The 21770-nt window shown below is 42.9% G+C and overlaps 2 protein-coding genes across 2 annotated transcripts in view; one reads left to right on the top strand and one right to left on the bottom strand.

Moving 5' to 3' along the window:
• The window catches only part of LANCL2 (LanC like glutathione S-transferase 2), a 33167-nt gene extending 28325 nt beyond the window's left edge, over positions 1-4842 (top strand). The window contains exon 9 of the mRNA XM_005519096.3: positions 1712-4842. Within this exon, the coding sequence (XP_005519153.1) occupies positions 1712-1827 (116 nt within the window). The 3' untranslated portion in view covers positions 1828-4842. The remainder of the gene's footprint in view (positions 1-1711) is intronic.
• A 4044-nt stretch (positions 4843-8886) lies between these two features.
• Positions 8887-21770, bottom strand: part of VOPP1 (VOPP1 WW domain binding protein) — a 61474-nt gene continuing 48590 nt past the window's right edge. The window contains exons 3-5 of the mRNA XM_005519097.3: positions 13748-13825; positions 11594-11730; positions 8887-9349 (exon numbers count right to left, since the gene is read on the bottom strand). Of these exons, the coding sequence (XP_005519154.1) occupies positions 9168-9349; positions 11594-11730; positions 13748-13825 (397 nt within the window). The 3' untranslated portion in view covers positions 8887-9167. The remainder of the gene's footprint in view (positions 9350-11593; positions 11731-13747; positions 13826-21770) is intronic.

Genomic DNA, 21770 nt, shown 5'->3' with positions numbered 1-21770 from the left:
CCTTGCAAATTTGGCATATGCATAGGAGTTGGGAAGTCTTTGGTGGGTTCCTCCACTATTAAACCCCCCCCCATACCACCACCTCTGCCTAAAAGAAGGCAGGATGACAGGGGGTAGAAAAGGACAAAGAAAAATCATTCACTATTGCAACTTCCACTCCTGGTTTCTTTTCAGCAGTTTGAATGTAAAACAGTGCCAGTATTATGTCAGAATAAAATTCTGGGTGTGCTGATGCAGCTTGGTTTAAATCAAACGAAGTTCAGGCAATAGGGCAATAGTTTTGTCACAGGTGGTTTTTCAGAGGTACTGGGCAGGGGAGCAGCTGTGGGTAGGGGGTCTCAAACCAGTTGCTAGCTGTCAGAACTAGGCCTTCTCTGCTGCCATACTCAACCAAGGAAGAGGTAGTTTCAATATGAACCCAAATCACTTGAACAGGAAAGAAGTGCAGAGTTCTTAGGGACTTATCTGTAAATTCCAAGATGTTACCAGATACTTTCCTAGAGCTTTGTATTTATTTTTATTTTTTTTTAACGTAGATTATTTTCTATTCCCTACATCCACGTTACAGAATCAGTAGCAAGGAATTACATATCCATAATGGGATTTAAGGTAGCGCCCCGGCTGCTCCATCAACAACGAGCCGAGTGTGCCACCTGCCGCTGATATTTGAAATTACAGCAGCCGAGCAGGGTTAGTTGCAAATTTACAATCCAGGGCGTGAAGGAACACAAGACAGCAGAGTTTATATGCAGCCCTTCTAAATACAAAGTTAATGTCTTAATGCTTAAAGGAGAAAAGCATAAGTATTCTTATTCCTGAGAGCACCTTTGCATGCTCTAGTAGGGAGGGAAAAAAGCATGCATACAATCCGGTATATAAAAGCTTTGAAATTTGTTGAGAAGGTGAAACAGTGTGAACAGCAGGATGATTTGTGCTTTAATGCTAACATACAGCTTTTATTTTAGTTTTTAATTGTCTAGAATGTTTTTAGAAAAATATATTTTTTCTTGTATTTGAGATTAGGAAAAAAACCTCTTAACCTTGGGCTTTGTTTTTGTAGCCAAAATTGTGCTTGCAGTAGTCCAATTTTTTGCATGCTTTGAACAGAAGTTGCATGTACATCTTATGGAATTGTCCTAAGTATTTTGTTTCCATCAGATACCGTAATTCAGAAAAGTTTCTTTATATGTGCATAGCTGTTTATAAAATAGGATTTTTGCTTGATCGTAAAACTGAACTTGTGTTTGTATGATTTCCTTGTGCCTCTCTTGTTTGTCACCCTATGAGTTCTGTTGGGTGTTGCCCTTTGGGCTCTGGATGACCTCTTCATCAACAGTGAGGAAATGAATCTGTACTTCACAAGTTCAGTAAAGTTTTGGCTTTTTCTTTTAAACAGTGAAATGACAAGCAAGAGCGGCTCAAACTATGAAGGACAGTCCAAGCTTGGATTAACTTTTTCTTAATTTGAAATAGCATTGAGGTTGCTCTGTTGAAGAGATTTTAGCAGAGACATCTTAGCTCTTGCCTTTGATCTTTTCAAATAAAATTTATTTTCCTGGGCAAAGTAGAGATGAACTTGCCTTTCCATAGGGCCTAATTTCACCTGTAAAAAAGATCCTTGTGGGGGAGGTGTTCACATGGGTGCTGTTGCCTTTGCTGTCTGCTGTGCTTATTTAATGTGCACAAAGATCTCCTTCTCATTATGTTTTAGGCATGGCTGGAGCTATTCACTTCCTCTCAGACATTTCAGTACCGGAGACTTCCCAGTTTCCAGCATTTGAACTTAGACCTCAAAGGAGGGAAAACAAAGTGGAACAGGATGGCTAAAACGATCATTTTCAAAGGAAACTGATGCCAAAAGAGATGAGACTGTTTAGTGCCTCTGATAGCAAACCAACTTGATGCTGAACCGACAGATGGATAAAGCCCTTTTCTCACCCCTCCTGCCCCAAAGGACCGTGAAGTCATTGGAGCATGAACAGGAGAAGCCACACTTAAGTTCTGTTGAAGTGACACCTTCAGATGTAGGACCAGAGAAGTCAAGTTTTGAACTTTCTCTTTTCCGTTGTATTTGTCTTCTTCAGGTCTTTGCCATGCTCTGCACGTTTATTGGTGTTGTGTGTTGATCTGAGTCTTTTGTTGTTAGCCAAAAGCTGGTCTCCGTGTGAATCTCTGTCCTGTACCTTTGTGCATGACTCACAAGAGCAGTGTTGCTTTCTGAAGTGTGGTTACCTGCAGAGAGTTTGCTGCAGGACGGTGCCCAGCTTCACTGGTGTGCTGGCGGCTCTAAGAAGAGATGAAAAATGTTTCTATGTTAATTTTTTTTCTGCCTTTTTCTCCACAGTCCTTACAAGCTAAGCTGGTGTAGATCAGCCTGTTTTGATGAAGAGACATGAGGCCACTTCTGTTTTCAGAAACTCAGCAGGTTGAAAAGGATATGACTTGTCTTTTGCTGCTGTTGTGGGAGGTTTGTTGCAAGTCTGAAAGAGAGGTTCCCTTTGATACCTGCAGCTGGTTAGTGTGTTAGGTGCTTATAGGAGGGTGGAGATGCTTCTTCCCACTGCTGCAAAGGTCCATCGCATGCCACAAGCTTAAACTGCAGGTGGAATCACTTGGACTAACTTCCCTCTACCACCAACAGCAGAGCCTGGACAGTGTAACTGCTTCTCCTTTCCTGGACCTCAATTTGGAATAAACCTGTCCTGCAGCTTCTTATATACAGATGAGCAAGGAAGGTGCCATGGCAATCTTCTCATGCAGGTAGCTCAGAGGATGGTTGTTACTTTGGAACCAAAGTGGTGATTTGTTCCAGGCCCTCCCCTCCCATGTAGTGGTACAGGAGTGATAAATACCAGCTGCTTTTGGAGGCTGCAGAGGATTATTGAGCAATATGAAGCCATTGCTAGTGGCTGTAATTGAAGTATATTTCATCTTCAAATGCACACAGAAAAAGCTCTTTTCCTGTAGTCTTAACGGCTGCTAGTGCTTTGCTTCCCCCTGTAGTGTGGTGGGGTTGTGAAATACTAGACCTGCCTCTGGGTGCTCCTGAGCATCAGGCTATTGGTTTGGGAAAAGTAGAACATAGAGCAGGCATATGTGTCCAGGTAGTACCTAAAGTGTAGTGCTCTCCCAGTCGCTCAGGCTCTGTGGTCATCCTCCCCCAGGTCTCCTTGTGCTCTGTCATTCAGGTGCTGATTTTAATTGGTATCTTCTGTCAGGTGTGAGTGTGACAGATGGCAGAGTTTGACCTTTTGGGCATGCATCAGGATATCTTAGACCTGTGGGCCATCTGCTGAGTGCCAGTGTCTGTGGTTAGGCTTGGAGATGCATTGTTGCTTCTGCATAAATCTGTCTTGATTTGTCACCTTGCAGGTGACTTCCTTTAGCATGTTTCAGTGTCTGTTGCCAAATCCCCTGGGATGTTAATAATTTCCCTATTCCGTTCTGCCAATGCTGTTGTTCAGACAACAGTGGCAGTGTCAGTGCACACACAGCTTAATGTCACAGTGTAGCAATTCCTCTGCTGGTCTGTCAGGTAGGATTAAAACATGGGAGCAGCACTAGGGACTTTTCCACCCCTCTGGCAAAGGCAGAAGGTGATGTGGGAGCAACAAACCCAGCTGCATTTCTGCAGCCAGGGATGGAGGAAAATGCTGAAAGGCAGTGGGGAATGCTGCATGGCAAGCAGCTGGACTGAAGAAAACAGGAGCAGAGCAGCAGAAAGTGAGGAACAGAGAGAATTATTAATGTGAGGGATCAGTGAGGAACAGGAAGAGCTGGTCACAGAGGCAGTGCACAGTGTACCAGCAGAGACCACCTCGATGAGGGATTCCTCCGCACCAAGAATGCCAAGAGCTAACTCTCTTTATTTCTTTCTTTAGCCTGTGGATCCTGGTCCTGCCCATAGAAAAACCAGGAAGGAAAACTTGCGCAGGAAGTCTCAGAGAAATACTAAGAGAGGTAGATGCCAGCTCTGATCCTATTTCACATCACCCCCCCACCCCACCTCTTTGTTCCTTCCCCTCCACTGTGACTGCAGAGCATGTTGAGTGTCTTAACAAGGAAAGGGCTCACCACACTTACAGGAACTGCCTGGAAACACTGGCCACCCTGGCAAACCCCAAGCCTCTGTTGTATGGACTGTTTAGGGGGTCAGCTGGCAGGTTTTTCATTCAGTGAGTATATGTATATTGGCCTTGACTACTGTGCTTGGAATGGCTCCTGTGGGGGGTGAGTTTGGCTGGCTGGAGTTTAAAGGGAATTAAAACCTGCAAGTTTTAAAAATACAGAGATGTATACACACTCAGAACAGCTGAATGCTGAGCAGATCCCCAAGATGCTGGAGTGTACCTGTCAAGATAATGAGCAAGTCAGCTACCTGCTCTTCTGTACCATAGCCAGCCTCCTGCCATGGTGGGGGGGCCTGGCACCATCTTTCTCTGCAGAATCTTCTTGGAATTGAGTAAGACTGGAAATGTATTGAGCTGGGAAGTGTCTTCACAGTACAGCTGCCTCATCTTCCTGCTGTGACTTTCCCCATGGCTCCTCCTTTCTGTTCGTCACAGCATTGCGATTATCTAGGTGGCCCCTTAAGGAAAGATATGGTGTGAAGGTGAAAAAGTGCATTTCACCAAGGCATTGACTTCAGAAATGACATCAAACTACAAATGTAGAAAATGTCTTAATATTCCCCAGTTTGCTTTGTCTGTGTTTAATAGTCTACCTGTTGCAAAAAGCAGTAGTGTTAAAAATGGAAATGCTCTGTGGGCAGAAAAAGAGGGAAAAAATGCTGATGTTTTGTTCTTTGGCTTTATTAGTAAAGATTAAGCTATGTGGTGGTAATTTGTGTGTCTGATTTTTTTCTTCATTGTGGTTCTCCTTCCTTCCCTCCAGCACTGTGGTGATAGCTGTCCCACTGATCTGACTGCTGAGCTACTTCCCTGTCTCATAGTCCTGCAGGATGAAACACACATCAGAAAGAGGGCAGATTGGTTTTTTGTGACCTTTCCATTTCCTAGCATTGCAGGTGTTTTCCCTGCTGCTGCTTCCAAGTGATTTTTAGTGTACATTGCTTAGTGCAAATCTCTGCTTTCCTTTGTGGCCACACAGATCCCGTTGAAGAGCTTGCAGCTAAAGCCAGACTCAGGGTGAACTGGTTTTAAAAACACATGTATGAAATCTCTGTCCAGCTGAAGAACAGCTGTTTCCCTGCTTTGAGGAAGTTGGAAATGTTCCTCTAGGTAGGCTTTAACAGAAGGAAACATCAAGTATGCTGCAGGCAAGGGTTAGTATTTCTGTTTCACAAAGCCCCTTGTGCATGGCCATCTTGGCCACTGAGAGAAACTGCCGTTTTTTTTGGATAGAGGGGATCAGTTCTGGTCTGCAGACAATTTGTACAAATTCAGGGGTAGGTGGGTAACTGCACTGGGGCTTCTCTAGCACAGCAGATCTCTAACATCTAAACAGCCCATGAGAGATGCATTGGAAGAAGTATGTGTGCTGTGTGTCACCTCATAGCTAGGCACCATTGTTCTGCCTGAGCCCTGCCCAGCAGCAGCCTTTCCTAGTGAACTGTTCACTTTTCATGTCGATTCACAGTCAGGGCCAGTGTGATTTGTGCACAGGGACCTGACCTTAAACCACTTGCTTCTCCTTGACATCTACCAAGTGGATTGTGACTTGTAGCTATTAGGTAAGATAGGGTTAGGCAGCAGGAGAGAAGCAGAGTGAGACAGGTAAAGAAACATCCATCCTTGTGACTTCTCTCACAGTGTAAAGCTAAAATAACAGATTTATGCAAGAAGGCAGGGCTGCTTAACTTGTCACTGTTCCCTCTGCCTTTCTCTGCTGTCCCTTTCACCTTGCAGCACATGGCAGCTTGGAACAGTGGCTGCCAGTTGCACCTCTCATCTTTAATTGCCTTATTATCTAGCAGTTGCTTTGTAAAAGCTGTCTCATGCTGGATTTTGCCCTGCATGGTGTCTCTGTAGTCGTTTCCCTGCCAAATAGTACAAACTGTAAGGCAGCTCAGCTCCTGGTGACAGGGCATCATCAGAGGGGAGGTCTCCCACAGCCACATGGCCTACAACGGCATCCTGGCTCACCTACTCAATTAGCAATGTTAGACCAGAAAAAGAAGATAGGCTGTCTGAAAAAGTGTTATGGTTTCTTGGCCGACCTGTGTGCCAAAAAGTGATGTTTTGGATATATGTACATGAAGCTAAACTTTCTGAGGTTTTGGAGTTGTGTTTTTTAAAGCAGGGAAGAAAGAATACCTCCTTTGCTTCTTCACATGGTCTGAATACCTCTTTGGAAAAGTAGTCCTAGCTGTTGGTTGTTACAGCAGTGTAAGCTGCCACAGAGGCTCCAAAGGGAAAAAAAACCCCGAAAAGCACCCACAAACCTTAAAAAGTTGTTACTACATTATCACTTCTCAAAGTGATGAAACACAGGGCCCACCAGAGCAAGGTGAACCAGGAGTCCCTGATGGTGCCTCTTCTCATAAAGCAGCAAAAATCATCTTCCTGAGGTAGATGAGGAGATCTCAAAGGCCAGCTGGGAGTCAGCTGCACACTGGTCCATTGTCTCTGGGAAAGGGCAGGGGAGTGCCCTACACATCCCCAAGGGCTCCCAGCCATGACAACCAACCTTATTTTGCAGCCAAAACACCACCCTGCCTCATCAACGGGGCACCAAAATCTCTCTTGTGTTTGAGAGAGGATGCAGTAGCTGCACCCAGAGAATCCCAGCAGGTAATTTACCAGCAGGTAAAGCACCAAGCCCCCCATGGGGAAGTTCACATTAGCAAAGCTGCAGCAGCTGGCAGCTCCTAGGGCATCGCCACTGCCAAGTAAATCCTGCTGGAATTGGTAACTAGAGGAAAGGCCTGTAAACAATTTGCAATTAAAGCATATGGATGCCAACACAGGTGTTGTGTTTTCAAGAAAAGACCAAGCAAGCACAGAATTCCCTGTATTGTATGAGGTAGTGTCCTCCATCAACACTAGGAAATAAACAAGCCAGACTTCAGGAGAAGTTCACCTGAAGTTGAATTTCTCTGAACAAAGGCTTCTACTCAATGTGTCCAGGACAATGCCAGTTGTCATAGATACATTTCATAATATAAAAGGACTTAACAACATCTATCTATTAACATGAGGTCTGTTGCCATTACTATTGACAGAAAAAGGTTATAATTGCTTTTAAAAAATTACGTTCTGTAAACACAACCATACTCAGTGACATATACACCTTTTACACTTCAAGTGCAAGCTAATTTAGAAAATATATACAGTTGTGATGTGCAGATGGATGTCATGTTCATCTATAAAATGTACTTTTTTGTTATCTGAAGTGTCCCTCAAGCCTAAGACTACACACACAGAAGGACTTTGCTTTGTTCCTTATTATGATGCACAGTAAGGGAAAGCCTTGGTTACAATTTCACCCAAGTCACGTATGCAGGAATGAACTTCTCCAGTGCTAGGTCTTCTCCAGATGACTAACTCCATCAGCAGAAATAGTGTCCCTTACAAGTTTTTCTGTGAGACACTCATATTCACAGCAAAAGGGATGTTTTGCAAATCCAGCTTGCCACCTAGAAACAAGTTCTCAGAAGCCAGTAGCACAGAACAACAGCACAATAAATCTTTGGCTCCCTGTGCAACTTCTGGTTATTCCAAACCACCTCAGTGGGACCTCTGTGCCCTGACTGGCATCACACAGGAGCATTCACCTGATACCTAAAAAACCACATGGGACTCCAAACCCTCAGCTGTTATTTTTACAGGTCCTTCAGCAGCAGGAGGCAATGGCATCTTCTTGTCACTGTTCAGTGGTATGACTGAATATGCACAAAGGGAGAAGGTCTCATTAGTACAAACTCATGTTTCAGAGTAACTTCAATTTTTTGCTCGACATGGATGGGTGTGAGAGCCCTAAACAGGCAAAGGGACTCTATGTTTATTTGAATATGTTTGTTTGTGGTCACACAGAGGGTTGGTCATGAGTACTCACAACAAAATGCATGAGATATTGAAATAAGAGATATTGAAAGCCAAACCATCTGTGCATCAGGTCAGAAAATGCTATTAAGAACCTGTCCAAAAATATTATTTTTCTGACCTAGAGAGGAGAGCAGATTTACAGATCTGTCACCTAAGACGACAGCCTTACTTGGTACTCTTTGTGGCAGCAGTAAGATTGTAATGAAAAATAATATTTCTCAGGGACTAAACTCCCATCAAGGTGAAAGGGAGTAAACTTGTATCTATGCTCCCATCCCTTCTTACTTACTTTAGGGAAAAAACCTTAGTATTTCAGTGTTTCCAAGTGTTGTGTCAAGAGGCACAAGTAGCTCTGAGGTTGTAATACCCTCCTCTTGTGCCAACATCCAGGTCATTGTCTGTTTCATACAATCTCAGTGCTGGTAAAACAAGGAGAGCCAAGATACTGATCACAGAGGCAAAGCCCAGGGGATGGACAGGAAACTCAAGTCCCAGTCCTTAATTTTGGATGCATCATTTAAAGTAGTAAGTCCCTCTTTTCTAGGGCACTTGGCAGAGCCCCTGCTATGAGTCAACCAATACTGGTACGCTGGTCACAGTGACTTTTGTCGGAGCATCTTTCTGTTATACATCAGAATTAAATTTTAAAAGAAATTCATAAAAGCAAAAGACGGTAATGACAATTTTTGGTAAAATCATTGCCCTGCTGCTTCTCCCTTTATCCTCTTTCTCTGTCATCTCCCTTAGCTGAGGGCATTTCTGCTGTGGGGTCTTAGGAGGCTGCACACCACTATGGGGTTGCAAGAACTGCTATCAGTAACCTGCCACAACGCAATTAAAACCTTGATTGAAACGAACAATAAATAAAGAGAAAGACATACAGGTTTTAAATATAGGTTTCCATTAAAAGCATTACAAAGACAACTTCTCTCATTCTGAAGACAAAGAAAAAATCCACTTCTACTAAAAAAAAAAAAAAGGAAAAAGAAAAAATTTAAAAATCACCCCTTTGCAAGTAACTTTAATGAGGAAAGGTGCGGGGAAAGGAAGGAGAGAGGACTTGGAGAACTAGCAAGTGTTCAAAAGGGCAGGTGCCCTCCATCTTGGTCATTTTGCAATTGCACCTTCTTCTCACACAGTCAGGTCAGAGAGGCAGAGTCCTCACGTGGAGGATTTCACCACCTGCTCATAGGGGGGAGGTGGTGTGTTGCAATAGGAAGGTGGGGGTGGGTAAACCGGGTTTCCTTGTGGGGAATTGGGCTGGACGTGGAAAGCCATAGCCATGGGATTCATCACAGGTCCACCTGGATCTGTGTAATACGGCACTCCAGGTTGTTGTGACCCTGAAAGAAAGAAAAAGAGAGAAAAGGTATCAGTAACAGCAGAGGCATCAGGTTGTGCTCTCTCAGGGCCTGTGCTCTGTGTACTCGGACAAGGTTTTTCAAAGCATTCCTCAGAGCAAAAGACAAGAGTATTTTTCTCCCTTCCAGAAAATAAACAGGCTGGCAGGACTGCATTCACCTCTTCAGATGCTACCAGAAAGTTTCAGTTTTGCATCCAATGGAAATCACTTAGTGAAACAAAGGGCACCACTGCCCCGAGCAACTACTGTTTGAAAGGGAAAACAGTAAGCCCTGTCCAGTTGCTCTGACAGGAAAAGTTTTCTGTCTGCAGAGAGGAGAGGTGTAGGATCCCAGACGGACAAAGGAGTCTGTACTGTGGCCCTGACTCAGACGTTAAGTCTTACAAAAGGACATCAGAGATTATTTTGTGGTGTTCTGGATCTGCTGATAAGCCAGAGTGAAGCTCAGATGGATAATTTCCCTCCTAGGCATGACACAGTTTAGAGGTAAACCTGCATGAAGCAAAGACCCAAGCTGTAGTCATTTACTGCTGGCTAACACAATGGGACAAGATTGCTTTGCATAGATTCAATTTAGGAAATGACATCGAAGCCTGCAGGGACAAGGAAAGGAAATGTATGGCCAAACACAAAATTCCTTGGCTATGACACAAGGAGTAGCAGAGATTGCTGTCATAAGAACAAAGCTGGTGTGTAACCCTCCTCAGATATCACAGTGGGTGGTGGAAGATGACTTAATGCAACTGAAGTCACAGATTATCTCAAGATGTTAGTTTTTTTTCTCTTTCTCTCTGCCTGTTTAAATAAAGATGGACTGGGAAAAAAGTCATGGCTGAGCAAAAGGTTTTCTTCTTTTGGTGCCAGTCTGCATTTCCAATAATGACACAATTTCTAAGGGATCTTCCCCTTCCATTCTCCCAGTCACGCTCCCAGAAAAGCAGTCCTAGCAGATGCTGCTGGAATGGCAAAAGATGCTGCTGCTGTCTCTGCAGGGAAGGAGGGAGAGAGGCAATAAGCCACATTTTGAGGGCTCCACCTCAACAGTGAATTGGCTACTGGTGCCAAACCTAGAAGAGTAACTAATGGAAAATATGAACTTGCTTGACTACTAATTCTCATTGCTTTCACTGTTAAGTATTTCTAGAATAGCAGAAAAACTAAAACTAAAAAATAAAATAAATGGTGGGGTTAGCTTAGAGCCCAGAGCTTAAATTTTAAGTAACAGTGGTAACAGTCTGGAAGTAAGTGCCATAATCAGGTCATCAAAGATCTTGTGCTTATTTTATATTTCCCCACAATTTATGTTCCATGAAGCACCATGAACGAGTAAAACTGTGCTCTGTATTTAAATCTGGTGTTTATCAATCCAGCCAAAGACATTCCCTGTTCACATAAACTCAAAGCTATTTTCAGGTTTAAAATATATTAGTCCAGTTGGATTGGCTCCCCCTCAGCTGAAAAATACTCTCTGTTCAGTCAAGGAGGAAAACAGATGCAGAATGGGACCCCTAAAAAAACCCCCAGGATTTAAACAAGGGAGGTCAGTTTGTATCTGTAACATCTTTTTAACCATTTAGGCCTAGAAGACTTCCCATCAGGAACTAGCTACCAGAGGGGAAGAAATTACAAACTTAGAAAGCAATTTTGCCAGAGGAGCCCTCACTAGGTAAGGTCCTCCTGATGCTCACAGTTATTACTCACCAGAGAGACAGCAATCAGATTAACAAGGGCAAAAAGACCACTTTGCCACAGAAAGACTGCAGCATGGAACATTGAAGGCAAATCAAAAATACTTGCAGGATGGCCAGATTGTGGAAGAAAATGCTAGGCCTTCCTTCACCTCTGCCATGTTATCAATTGTATTTAAAACTCTTTCTTCCTGTGACTGTTGAATTTGGACACCTATCATTTTGTCTGCTCTGCAAAGGGAGAGCTCGCTAACCTCCTTCCATGCATGGACACACACCTGTAAAGGTATTAGGAACCAAAACAGAACTGAAAATTCTATCATCCTGTGTGTTTCAAAACCACTTTCTGTACACTGCAGCTGAATTATGCTGTTGGAAAGGCTGAAGACATCACTTACTGCAGGAGGTGCAGTGCAATCCCTTGTACAAATCACACAGTTTCCAAAAACCAATGAAACAAAAGCTCAAAACCCACACTTTTTTAGTGCCTTGGCCAAAGAAAGAAACCAGTGAAACTTGCATAAGCAGTCTCTGACCTGATGCAGTGTTGACTGGTTGTCGGGTGTAAGACACGTTAAAAGTAGGTTCTTCTACTAACGGAGGAGGGTACATCCGCCTTCGGATAAAAAAACCAGCTCCACAACAGAACAAAACCCCCATCATCAAAAGGAACCTAGGCAAAAAGAAGAGGGAGGTCAAAACCTGCGCATTCAGGCAGCACTTAAATCTAGACTGTTCACTGAGAATACATCAGCCTACAACTTTCAGCAGGGTTTCTTAAATAGGTTGCCTCTTGAGAGAAGGTCTGCCATTTGGGATAGCACTCATAAAGCACTTATGGATGTATTAGGGACATCTTCAGTGATTAATATTATACTCAATGTTCTCTGGCATGTAACCCAGAAGTAGAGCACACTTGAACTTTTCAAAAGTTCAGGTTCACACCTGACCTTGGGACTCCTTCTTTAGCACCCCACTGGGATGCTAAACTGAAATTCCAGGCCACAATTTCAAACCGCACATCTTGGATGCAAGCCCCAGGCTTACAGCATCTAGGCTGCTCAGTATGTTTGTGGAGTACAGAGAGGAATACTATTCTTGGCATTAGAAAAAGAATCTTAGATATTCTCAGATTAACTCAACATTTTAATTTTATCTCCCATGGGAAATATGGTAGCTGGCATTTAAGCTCAAGCTGGAAGATTGAAGCATTCACTACTGATGGTGACAAACCTTGCTTTGTGCTTCCTACATTCTCCATAAAAAAGACATAATTTACCTACCATTCACCTCCTCAGCATCTTTTCCAACCTAACTAAACTGTCCTCATTATCTCCTTGCCCTGGTGCAGTGGAAAAACGGACATGAGCAAGGGCACATCAGATTCTGTTCTTCAGACAGCACCTTTCACTGTGTTTCCTTCATCAGTCATCAGACACTCCAGTGACTCATGCAAGCTCTTGTAAATAGGAATGGTTCTTCTGCCTGTAATTGCTGTCTTGTTTCATGGCCTCTTACTGGAAGATAATGACAACTGTGCTTTTTTGGAAGGCATGGAAACTGGCCAGAGGCAAGCATACACACCATGCTTATCTCCTCTGGAGAATTCCTGGGTGGCTCAGAGGAAGAGTGAGGCACAGCATGGCAGCAAGAGTTATTTCATGCAAAGGCTTAAACTCTGTTCTTGTTTCTGCATCAGAAATGAGAGCAGAAGGAGGTTCCTTTTCCCTGAACCAATATTAATACATTCCCCTTTGGCAGTGTTCCTGCAAAGGATTTTTTTCTGAACAGAAAAACAGAGATTTACTACGTCACCCCAGGGATTGAGATAGAGAGCTCTTCACTTATATCAGTAAGGATTGTACACTGAAATCCCACAGTCAGCTTTGGGAAATCTCTGTATTATAGTATACATCAGGCTTCTGTTTTTCACTGTTTATTTGTTTCAGTTTTGAAGGCTTTTTTAAAAATCAGTTTTCAAATTCCACATTAAAATGCCTGAAATCAGGTTTTCTAGGAGGGTCTTTGCTTTCTCTTGACTGTAATGAGAAGGTTTTATACAGGTGCTTTCTTAAATTCCACTCCAAAAGGAATTCACCTTATTTTTTCATTATGCAGATAACAGTGATTAGTTTAAGCTTTATCCAGATTACTGAGCTGCTGGTTTCACAAGCTCAATCTTTCTGCCTTCTTTTCCTTTGCTGTCATCTCCAGTGAAATCCTCATAGTCATAAATGTACTTCTCTTCTTTTTTAATTGAAGCCTCAATTCAGCTGTCAACAAGAATGTATTAAACCCTGCCTAAAAAGCACAATCCTGCTTTTATGATCCACTTTTAAATCTGAGTGCCCAAAAAACCAGGAAGAATGTTGTTGCTTGGTAATAGCTGGGACAGACATAAGGAATTCAACAATTCTGGATAAAAGTGGAACCACTGCTTGTACAAAGCAGCGGGATGCAGAAGCAGGAAGGGTCAGCCTGACACGATTAACCTCCTTTTTCAGTGTTTTCTTACTACATCAGGAGAATTTTAACAAAAAAACAAAATTCAGGCATTTCCATGTACACATATATCTTCCTACATTCTTGCACCTGCTGTACTTTAAAACACTGAGGCTGGCAATATCCTAATTTAAGCCCAGCTAACAAGATGAGGACAAACACAGAATTCCCAAATGCCCTGGACATACCAAAAATACCACAGTCGCTGGATAGAGAGAGCTCTTACACAGCATCTCGAGCCACAGCAATCCTCATAGGAGCGACATCTGTGGAGAAATAAAGAGACAGGGGTGTTAGAGGAGTGGTTGTCACTCAGATTATAATGGCATCCCCAACCCTGACACCATTCACACCCCCAAACAAAGCATTATTTTGAGAACAGACTACCCTTGGCTGGATAAAGCTGTCAGTCATATACATGGGACAGCTCTATCCCCATTCAGGAACTTTTTCCTTGTTATTGAAACTATCTTCCTACATACTTGACCTCAAACCACCTCAAAAAGACCAAATATGGTGTTCAATTCTCTATAAAAAAGGACAGGTTATAAAGAAAAGCTGTATCACTGTGTTTTCTTTCACAGTAAATGAACACTGCAGACCCACAACAGATGTTTGGAGTTTTATTCACTGGAACAGACAAGAACTGCTGGAACAAAACTGCCAGATCACCCTTTCTTTGAAATCAGCAGCTTCCAAGCAGAGAAACCACTAAGTGCAGAGAAAATTCCAATCGTACCATTACTTGCAAATTTTATGACCTTTTCTTCTCAGAAGTTGCACTGGACTGCAACTGCCAACAACTTCCATTATTAAAGTAGGCTTTCCTCTAGAACTCTAGAACTCCCCCACACTTCAAATTAATATTTCGTATGCACATTTTCAAAGGTATTACAGCACCAATCATTGTGAGCATGAGGTACAACTTCACAAAAAGCAAGCACATACATTAAAGGCAACCTCTGAACAATTCCTATGGTAACTCCACACCAAAGAAACCTACTAAGTAGAGAAAAGGACCAAGTTTACACAGAATCCATGGTATGTTACAGACTTGGCTGAAAATAAGCATATTAGCATATCCACATACAAAAAGAAAAAGGAAGTGACTGCAACTGGATTGATCTTTTTAAGGGTGTTCACATCTGTGTGCAGAATGCACATATTTATTTAAGTATCTGATCTTGGACAGTTTGCTCAGTTGCATGACTGTACTCCCGTATTTGTATGCAAACTAAAACCATGTCAATTGAATAATTGTACAGACAATTACACATTTACATGCTCAATTAACAAGGCTTCACCCAGAAAATACATTGTCACATTGGCTTCAACCTCTAACTAGGGCCAGAGGAGGATGATCTATGGATACATATTCACTTGTTTTGCAAGTGAGAACAGTTACATGCTCCTGTGATGACAAGTAGGATTTATTCAGGCAAGCTGGAGGATCTGACATGATCATCATGACAAGGTTCGTTAACAGATTCAGGCACCCAGTTTGAGACTCAGGTCAAGGAAGTTGTTCATGCCAAAACAGAAAACACACACTTTTCTGTCATTGAACTTGAAAGTGACCCATCTGCAATTTTTCTTCTTTAAAGCTTCCCAAGACCCTGACAACTACTCATATTCTAAGCTACCAAACCTCACATAGCTACCAACAAGACTTAGCAAGTCAGCATTAACTTCAGTCCCCTTGGGACCAAGAAATTAGGAATTCCTCCTCCATGTTTCCACAGTGGTTCAACCCTACAGAAGCTTTCAAGACATGCTGAAATCAAGGACAGATTCAGGCTCCTTAAAAAATGGGCTGGAAGCTGCTGCCTTCTGTTACACCAGTGCTCATGGTACCCCTTTGCTCTTCAATGAGCTTTGGTTGGAGCACTTCATCCATGGTGATGGGTACTTGCCCCCTTGGCTGATGCTGCACAGAAAGGATTTTGTTGGGCCAGAAGAGCAGGGAAGAAACAGAGGCCATAAATCTAGAAGCCCTTCTTGAATCCATTAGGACAGAAATAAAAAGAAGGTTTTTAGGAATGTGAGCAATCTTTATCTCTGCCTCCACACACTGACTCTGTCAGTCCAGATGTCAGTCCACCTACATCTGACCACACACAGGATGGGGAGTGGAGGCACCATTTCCCAGAGCCCCAAGAGCTTCACCTGAAATAAAACTTAAACAGAGACGTCACAGAGACTGCACACACACCTCCCCCATGCCCACCCTTGCCTTGCTCATTTTGCACCTGTTTTCTCCAGAGCCAGAAAAGATGGGAAATGGCTATTTCAAAATATATATTTATGGTCATTTAAACCACCAAAATTAAAGGAGCATCTGTAGAGGAATATAGTACCTCAATCTATTTTTTATCTTTAAGTTATCCAGGTTACGAGTCAGCACCATTTTTGAAGTCTCAATGGCTTAGCTTTTATTCCTGCAAAAGAAGGCTAAAGCACCAGCTGGAAGGCAGCAAGGCTACACTGCTGAATATTTATGAAGCTCCTGAGACCACTGACTGACAAACAAACAGGCCATCAAAGAGAAGTGTCAGGTGACTGAACTTTCAAATGGCTGAAAACAATGATGGAGGAGTCTCTGGTGGCTCCAATTCCTGGCAGTCTGTAGGCTTTCTGAGCCAGTTCATCCCAGGCTGAGCGCTGCATTTGCTGGTGGTTGTGTGAAAGTAAGCCAGTACCTCAACCCTCACAACCCTTTGAGACATAACACTGGTAACTTTGTCACTTTTTACTCATAAAACCAAACAGGTGCTTTATTCTGTGTGCCCGTGAGAATGGACAAATGTATACATACATATACATAAATGCTCCATACACAGGAGCCTGGAATCAAGGCTGGAATCAAGGATGATGCCAACCTGCTGTTTGTACTCCCCACCACTTGATAGCAGCACCAAAAAGGACTGGAAGAGCGAGCATTCCATTTGCTGATACTGCCATCAGGCTGCAGCAAAAGCTCTGCTGATCTCTTGTTCTTGATTCAATGTACCATGGAAAAACAAGAAAACTCCTGACAATATTGATCCAAATTACATGATAATTAACTTACTTACAAATGCTGTATTTATTAGTTGGCAAATGTCAACAACAAAATCAGCTTATTAAAGGACTAACATGCAAGCTTAAGTATAATAAGTCTTTGATGTGCTATCTCTCACTGCCTGACGGCAAATCACAGCAGAATTAAGACCCTGGTTCATTAAAAAAACCCCATAATTAAGTACATGCACATATATTTATTGAATTGATATGCATTTTCTTTAAACTGAACTCATGCTTTGGCTTTGCTTTACAAGGCCCAATGCCAGCTGAAGCAGAATGAGCCTTACTATCAATCAGAACTGGATTGAACCCATCTCCAGAAGACTTTCCTAAAGTCAATTTCCCTCTTTCACAGATCAGTGGTGACCCCAAGAACTGCATTTCCCTAGGACAATGTTCTTTTAATTGATCAAAAGTTAACCTATGACACAGAACAAGACATAATTAGTTGCTTTGCTAATTTGCAACTTCACCAAGAATTCAGTCTCTCTTTCAAAACTGTCTGCAATGGGATTTATGATTTAGAAGGTACATCTCTTCATTCATAATTCAGTGGAATGAAAGGACTGTATGTGCATTTCCTATGTCTTGAACTGCTGGCACACCAAGAAACTGCTGTATCACAGATCAAAGTTACACAGTGTGTCAGGTCACAGGGACAAGGTTTTTCTCAGGGTTCACATTTAAATCATGGTACCGAACTTCCTTTATGGGCAAGCAAAGCATGGAGTTTCACATAAAGGTATATGGTATGACCCAAACCTTACAATCCAGCTTTTTACTTGCCTGAGATCTGTGGATAACAGCTGCTTAATGAAATGGTCCAACAGCTCTTCTCCAAATATACCTGCATCTACACAGTTGAACAAATTCCTTCCTAGTAGAGCTGCTGCAGCAAAGGGCTGCATTCCCTACCACCACCACATCTTTGAAATGGAAGCTGTAGCATTCTTAGGGTTTTGCTCTAGATGTTTTGCATCATAGGGGCCAAAATCCGATTTAACATTTAAAATGTTTGATTAGTAATTTTGGAAGAGTGAAACAAAACATAAATTGTTAATCCACATGTAGTGGCAGAAACCCTACTGTACACACAGAGACAGAGGATGAGCGGGTGAAATAAAACCACAACCCCACATCAACAACCAGATGTATCATCTCTAACTTCATCTTGTTCTGAAGACAAGCCTTACATGAACTCCAAAAAAACGTTGCATACCAGTCATAAATTAAATTATTGCTGCACATATCTGTAAATTCTATGATACAAACTGGGATTCACTGAACACAAGAAGCACTGGCAGTTTTGGAGTGGAGGGCAAGAAAACTAAAGGCAGTCAGAGGACTGTGTAAATGAAAACACAGCAGTAGACCAAAGCTAAGAGCACAAAGGAAACATTTTGGGGAGTTGGTAGTAGCATTAGACGGAGCTAAGAAAGTGCCAGATCCGGCCCTGATATTGGGACAGGCAAAAGACCAGTAGTCCTCATGAGAACTATAAGGGGTGAACTGCTGAGGCTGGGTCATCTCCAGGCAGATTTAATGCTGAGCCCTCAAAGTCAGAAGGTTCAGGTCTGCTCCCATGGAACAGATGACAGCAGACAGCTGAAGTGTGCATACACATTTACTCGTTCCAGGACAAAAAAAGTTTAAAAAATAATCTAATCTTCTTGCAACTCAGCTGCCAGGATGCAATGATGCTGAACAGAGAAAAAACAAATAAGCCTTGAAACAAAAAGAAAAAGCAGGCAATCACCACAAAGTGACTAGCAGAAACAATTCTGATGAAACTCCGAGTCATAGCTGTGCTGTCAATGAGGAGTGATGTCACTGAGGTACATTGCCACAAGACTTAGACCTGAGAGATGAAAAATGGGGAAGGATCTACTGAAGGTGTACTATGTAATTGAGAAGGAGTTACTTTTCTACCAAGTTTACTTAAACTTTTATTCATTTCAGATATTCTGTAAGTGCATTTCCATCCCTCCATAAAAAGCAGTCTTCAAAGCAAACCCACTGCCTGTACTGCTGTCTAAGGAAAGACACAGACTATTGGCTGCAGATGCAGGGAAGATCACCACACAGTGGAGGGGTTATCCTAAGGAATCTGTTTTGCTACAGGTGCCCACAGAATGTGGAAATCAAAACAGAGTCCAACCCTGCACTCAGGAGTCCCACCTAAGTAACTGTTTTTGAGTCCCAAAGTGGTTTAATATCTCTCCAGAAAGATGCTGCAACACAAAGACTACAACCCTCCACTGGCATGCACTCAAGTGCTTGAGGAGCAGTAAGACAGGCAAGGTCTTTGGCTGGTGGAGCAGAATTGTAGGGAACATCTGCATTCCGGCCTCGGTCTTAGGGTGGTTTGTGTCTCCTTGGCCTAATTTTCAGCAGACATGATTCCACCAATCACCTGAAGTTACAGGTTCTCAGCACCCAAAAGCATTTGTCTTCTTATAAACAGCAAAAATGATCTCTCAGCATATGCAAGAACAGTGCCTTGTAAAGTACAGGTCTGATAACCATGAATAGAGGAGGTTATTGTAATAAATACAGCTGCTTCATAGATGAATGGAGCTGTGACCTCAGTGCACATCTGTACTTGAGAGTAAAATCACTGCTACTGGTACCAAGAAGAGCACTAGAGACATAGTTATCCAGGTACTTGGTAAATCACACAGCCTTTAACTACATAAGAAAATGTAAGACAAAAAAAAAGGAAAACAGCTGTCACATACCTTTTTTCTACAGAGCAGAAACAACTGAGACAGAAACAATATTTGCTCAGATTAGAGTCCTGTCTGCTTTGACACAACTAAAATGTCCTACAAGACAAGACAGTTGGCTCCTGTCCTTCACAGAGATATGAAAAAGAAGACCAGGCAACAACTGAAAAAGAGCTTATTTCTCAATTGCTCTTTAGGTGAAGAGCCTATAAACACCATCTCTGTGCAAGAACTCAGCAGAATACAGCAAATCCTCACCCATTTCTGATGGGATAAGGAGTATTTGCTCAGGTGCTCCTATCAAACCAATCCTTACAATCTTCTGCTACCCAAAGGTTTACCATAATCCCAGCCCCTCTCTTCCCAGATCCCAAGAAGAAAGCCACCCCTACAGAGGAACTCTCTTTGCTGTCTGTCAAGTACCACTACATGGCTTTCTGGCCAGTACATATCCATCCAGAAATTTTCACTGCTCCCCTTGTGGCAGAACCTAGCAGGAATTGCAGTGGCTTGGGCTTTGGAAGTATATGGAGCCTTAAACAGCCATTTTTCAACACAGGCTGCAGCCTCTTCTTTCACAGAAGAAAGTGGAGAAACAGCATTGCCTAAGGCTCTGACAAAAGTAAGCTATAGATAATGTGCATGACAAGTTTGAATTTTCTGGAGGTGGAATTGTAAATTTCTCGTATCAACAGGAACAAGGACTTCTAGTTAATAATCAGGCCCCTTATTAAACAGATGATTAGCTCTTTGTAGCTCAAGCTGCTCCCAGTGGGCGGGCAGTCCTACTGCATCTCATCCCTGCTTTGGGAAAGCATAAGCAGTCTGCTGGCAGGGGGCGATGGGTATCCAGGAATTTGCTGTCTGCCTCAATTTAAGATACTAACGCATAGTAAACCTTTTTTTTTTCTGCACCAAGCCACTGCATGATCAAATGCAGAGAAGGACTGGGTAGGAATGGCCAACTGCTAAGTGCCATCAAGTCTTTCAAAACTTCAATTCAGGGCCTCCCTACTTAGAAAGGGTTAGAACCTCAAGATTACTCAGGTGTCAGATGCACTTTGACACTGTCCACTGAGGCTCAAAGCAGGTGCAACCCTTCCTGTCCCACTGACAGGAAGCCAGAAGAAACTGAGTCTCAGCCTCTCATAAGGGTTCTTGCCTGGGACATGGAAGAATTAAGACCTGATGGGTATTTCAAATCAAATACCCTCCACAGGAATAAGTGAGGCTCACACATGGTAAGTCATAACTGTGGTTATCACATCCTCTAGAAGTGAGGAGGGGATGGGACTGGGTTCTCTGCTCCACCTCAGCCAGTGGAGGGTCTGGCCTCAGAGGAGTGCCCCACTAGAAGACAGAGGATGCCCTCTTTTCCTCTTTTCTCAGAATTAGCTGCCTACCTGGTCTGCCTCCAGCTCCAAAATCATCCAGAGCTTTAAATCTGAAATTAGGTCTATCATCTGTGTGATGGCCTGTCAATGTTGAGATATTAAACCTCTCTCCAGGACGTACTCCTAGCAAGTTGAGCTGGGTGTTAATTTGGCAGCCTAATTCACCCCAGACTGCTTTAGATAAGTGATCCCTTGAAGGAAATTCCAGTTTGTGGCAAGGCACCTACCTGCTGGGTAACTCTAGTCTCTTATTTGGATCAAGGAGTAAGCCACCTCAAAGGCACTGACTGTTGTAGCTAGTTGTGACATTTTGCATTGTTACTGTTTAAGGCCACACAAGACTGAGCAATGGTGGTGGGTTTCTGCTGCCTTTTATACAGATGGTCTGATGATTACTGCTGTCTTCCTTCAAGACACAAACCATGCACTTATGTTCTTGCACTGAACTACATCTGCATACAGGCCCTTCCTGTGGCTGCTGACTGCAAAAGTGGTGGCCCTGGAGCAAATCCAGGCCTCCGTTTCTGTACAGTGCCAGCTATTCAAGGCGCCTGGAAGCATGCAAGACTATTACACTGCCTCCCCTCTCCCTCCTCCCTGCTGGCTTCAAATCAAATGGAATGATAAATCAGCAGCTATATTACTGCCCTAAGCACACACCTGCTGACACTTCATGCAGCTGTAATTGCAGTGGAAAGCTAAGAGTACCATCAGGAACGCCAGCTTAATTAACAGCAGTAAACGTAAGAGGGTAGCAGAACAGGAGCACAGACAATAGCCACCATCATGCAACACACCAAGTGTCTGGTTTGGGGTGGTTTCCCAGCCTCTTGTACACAGGCTGATGGAAGGAGGGCCCTCTGAGCTATCTGAGTAACAGCAAGAGAAAAACACTTTTTTAATGTTTTCATCTGGGACATTTTGCAGGCTCTTGATAATGCACAGAATTATTATGGACTAACCAGAATGAATGTAAGGACTCACATTCAAAACCCAGATGAATATGGCTGTTAGATAAGTACAACAAA

Source organism: Pseudopodoces humilis, chromosome 1 (assembly GCF_049639895.1).
Source record: "Pseudopodoces humilis isolate 2021_Gansu_Grassland_sample_001 chromosome 1, ASM4963989v1, whole genome shotgun sequence".
NCBI classification, from domain to species: domain Eukaryota; kingdom Metazoa; phylum Chordata; class Aves; order Passeriformes; family Paridae; genus Pseudopodoces; species Pseudopodoces humilis.
The sequence above is the reverse complement of the archived record's forward strand: the minus strand, read 5'-3'. Positions and strand labels throughout refer to the sequence as shown.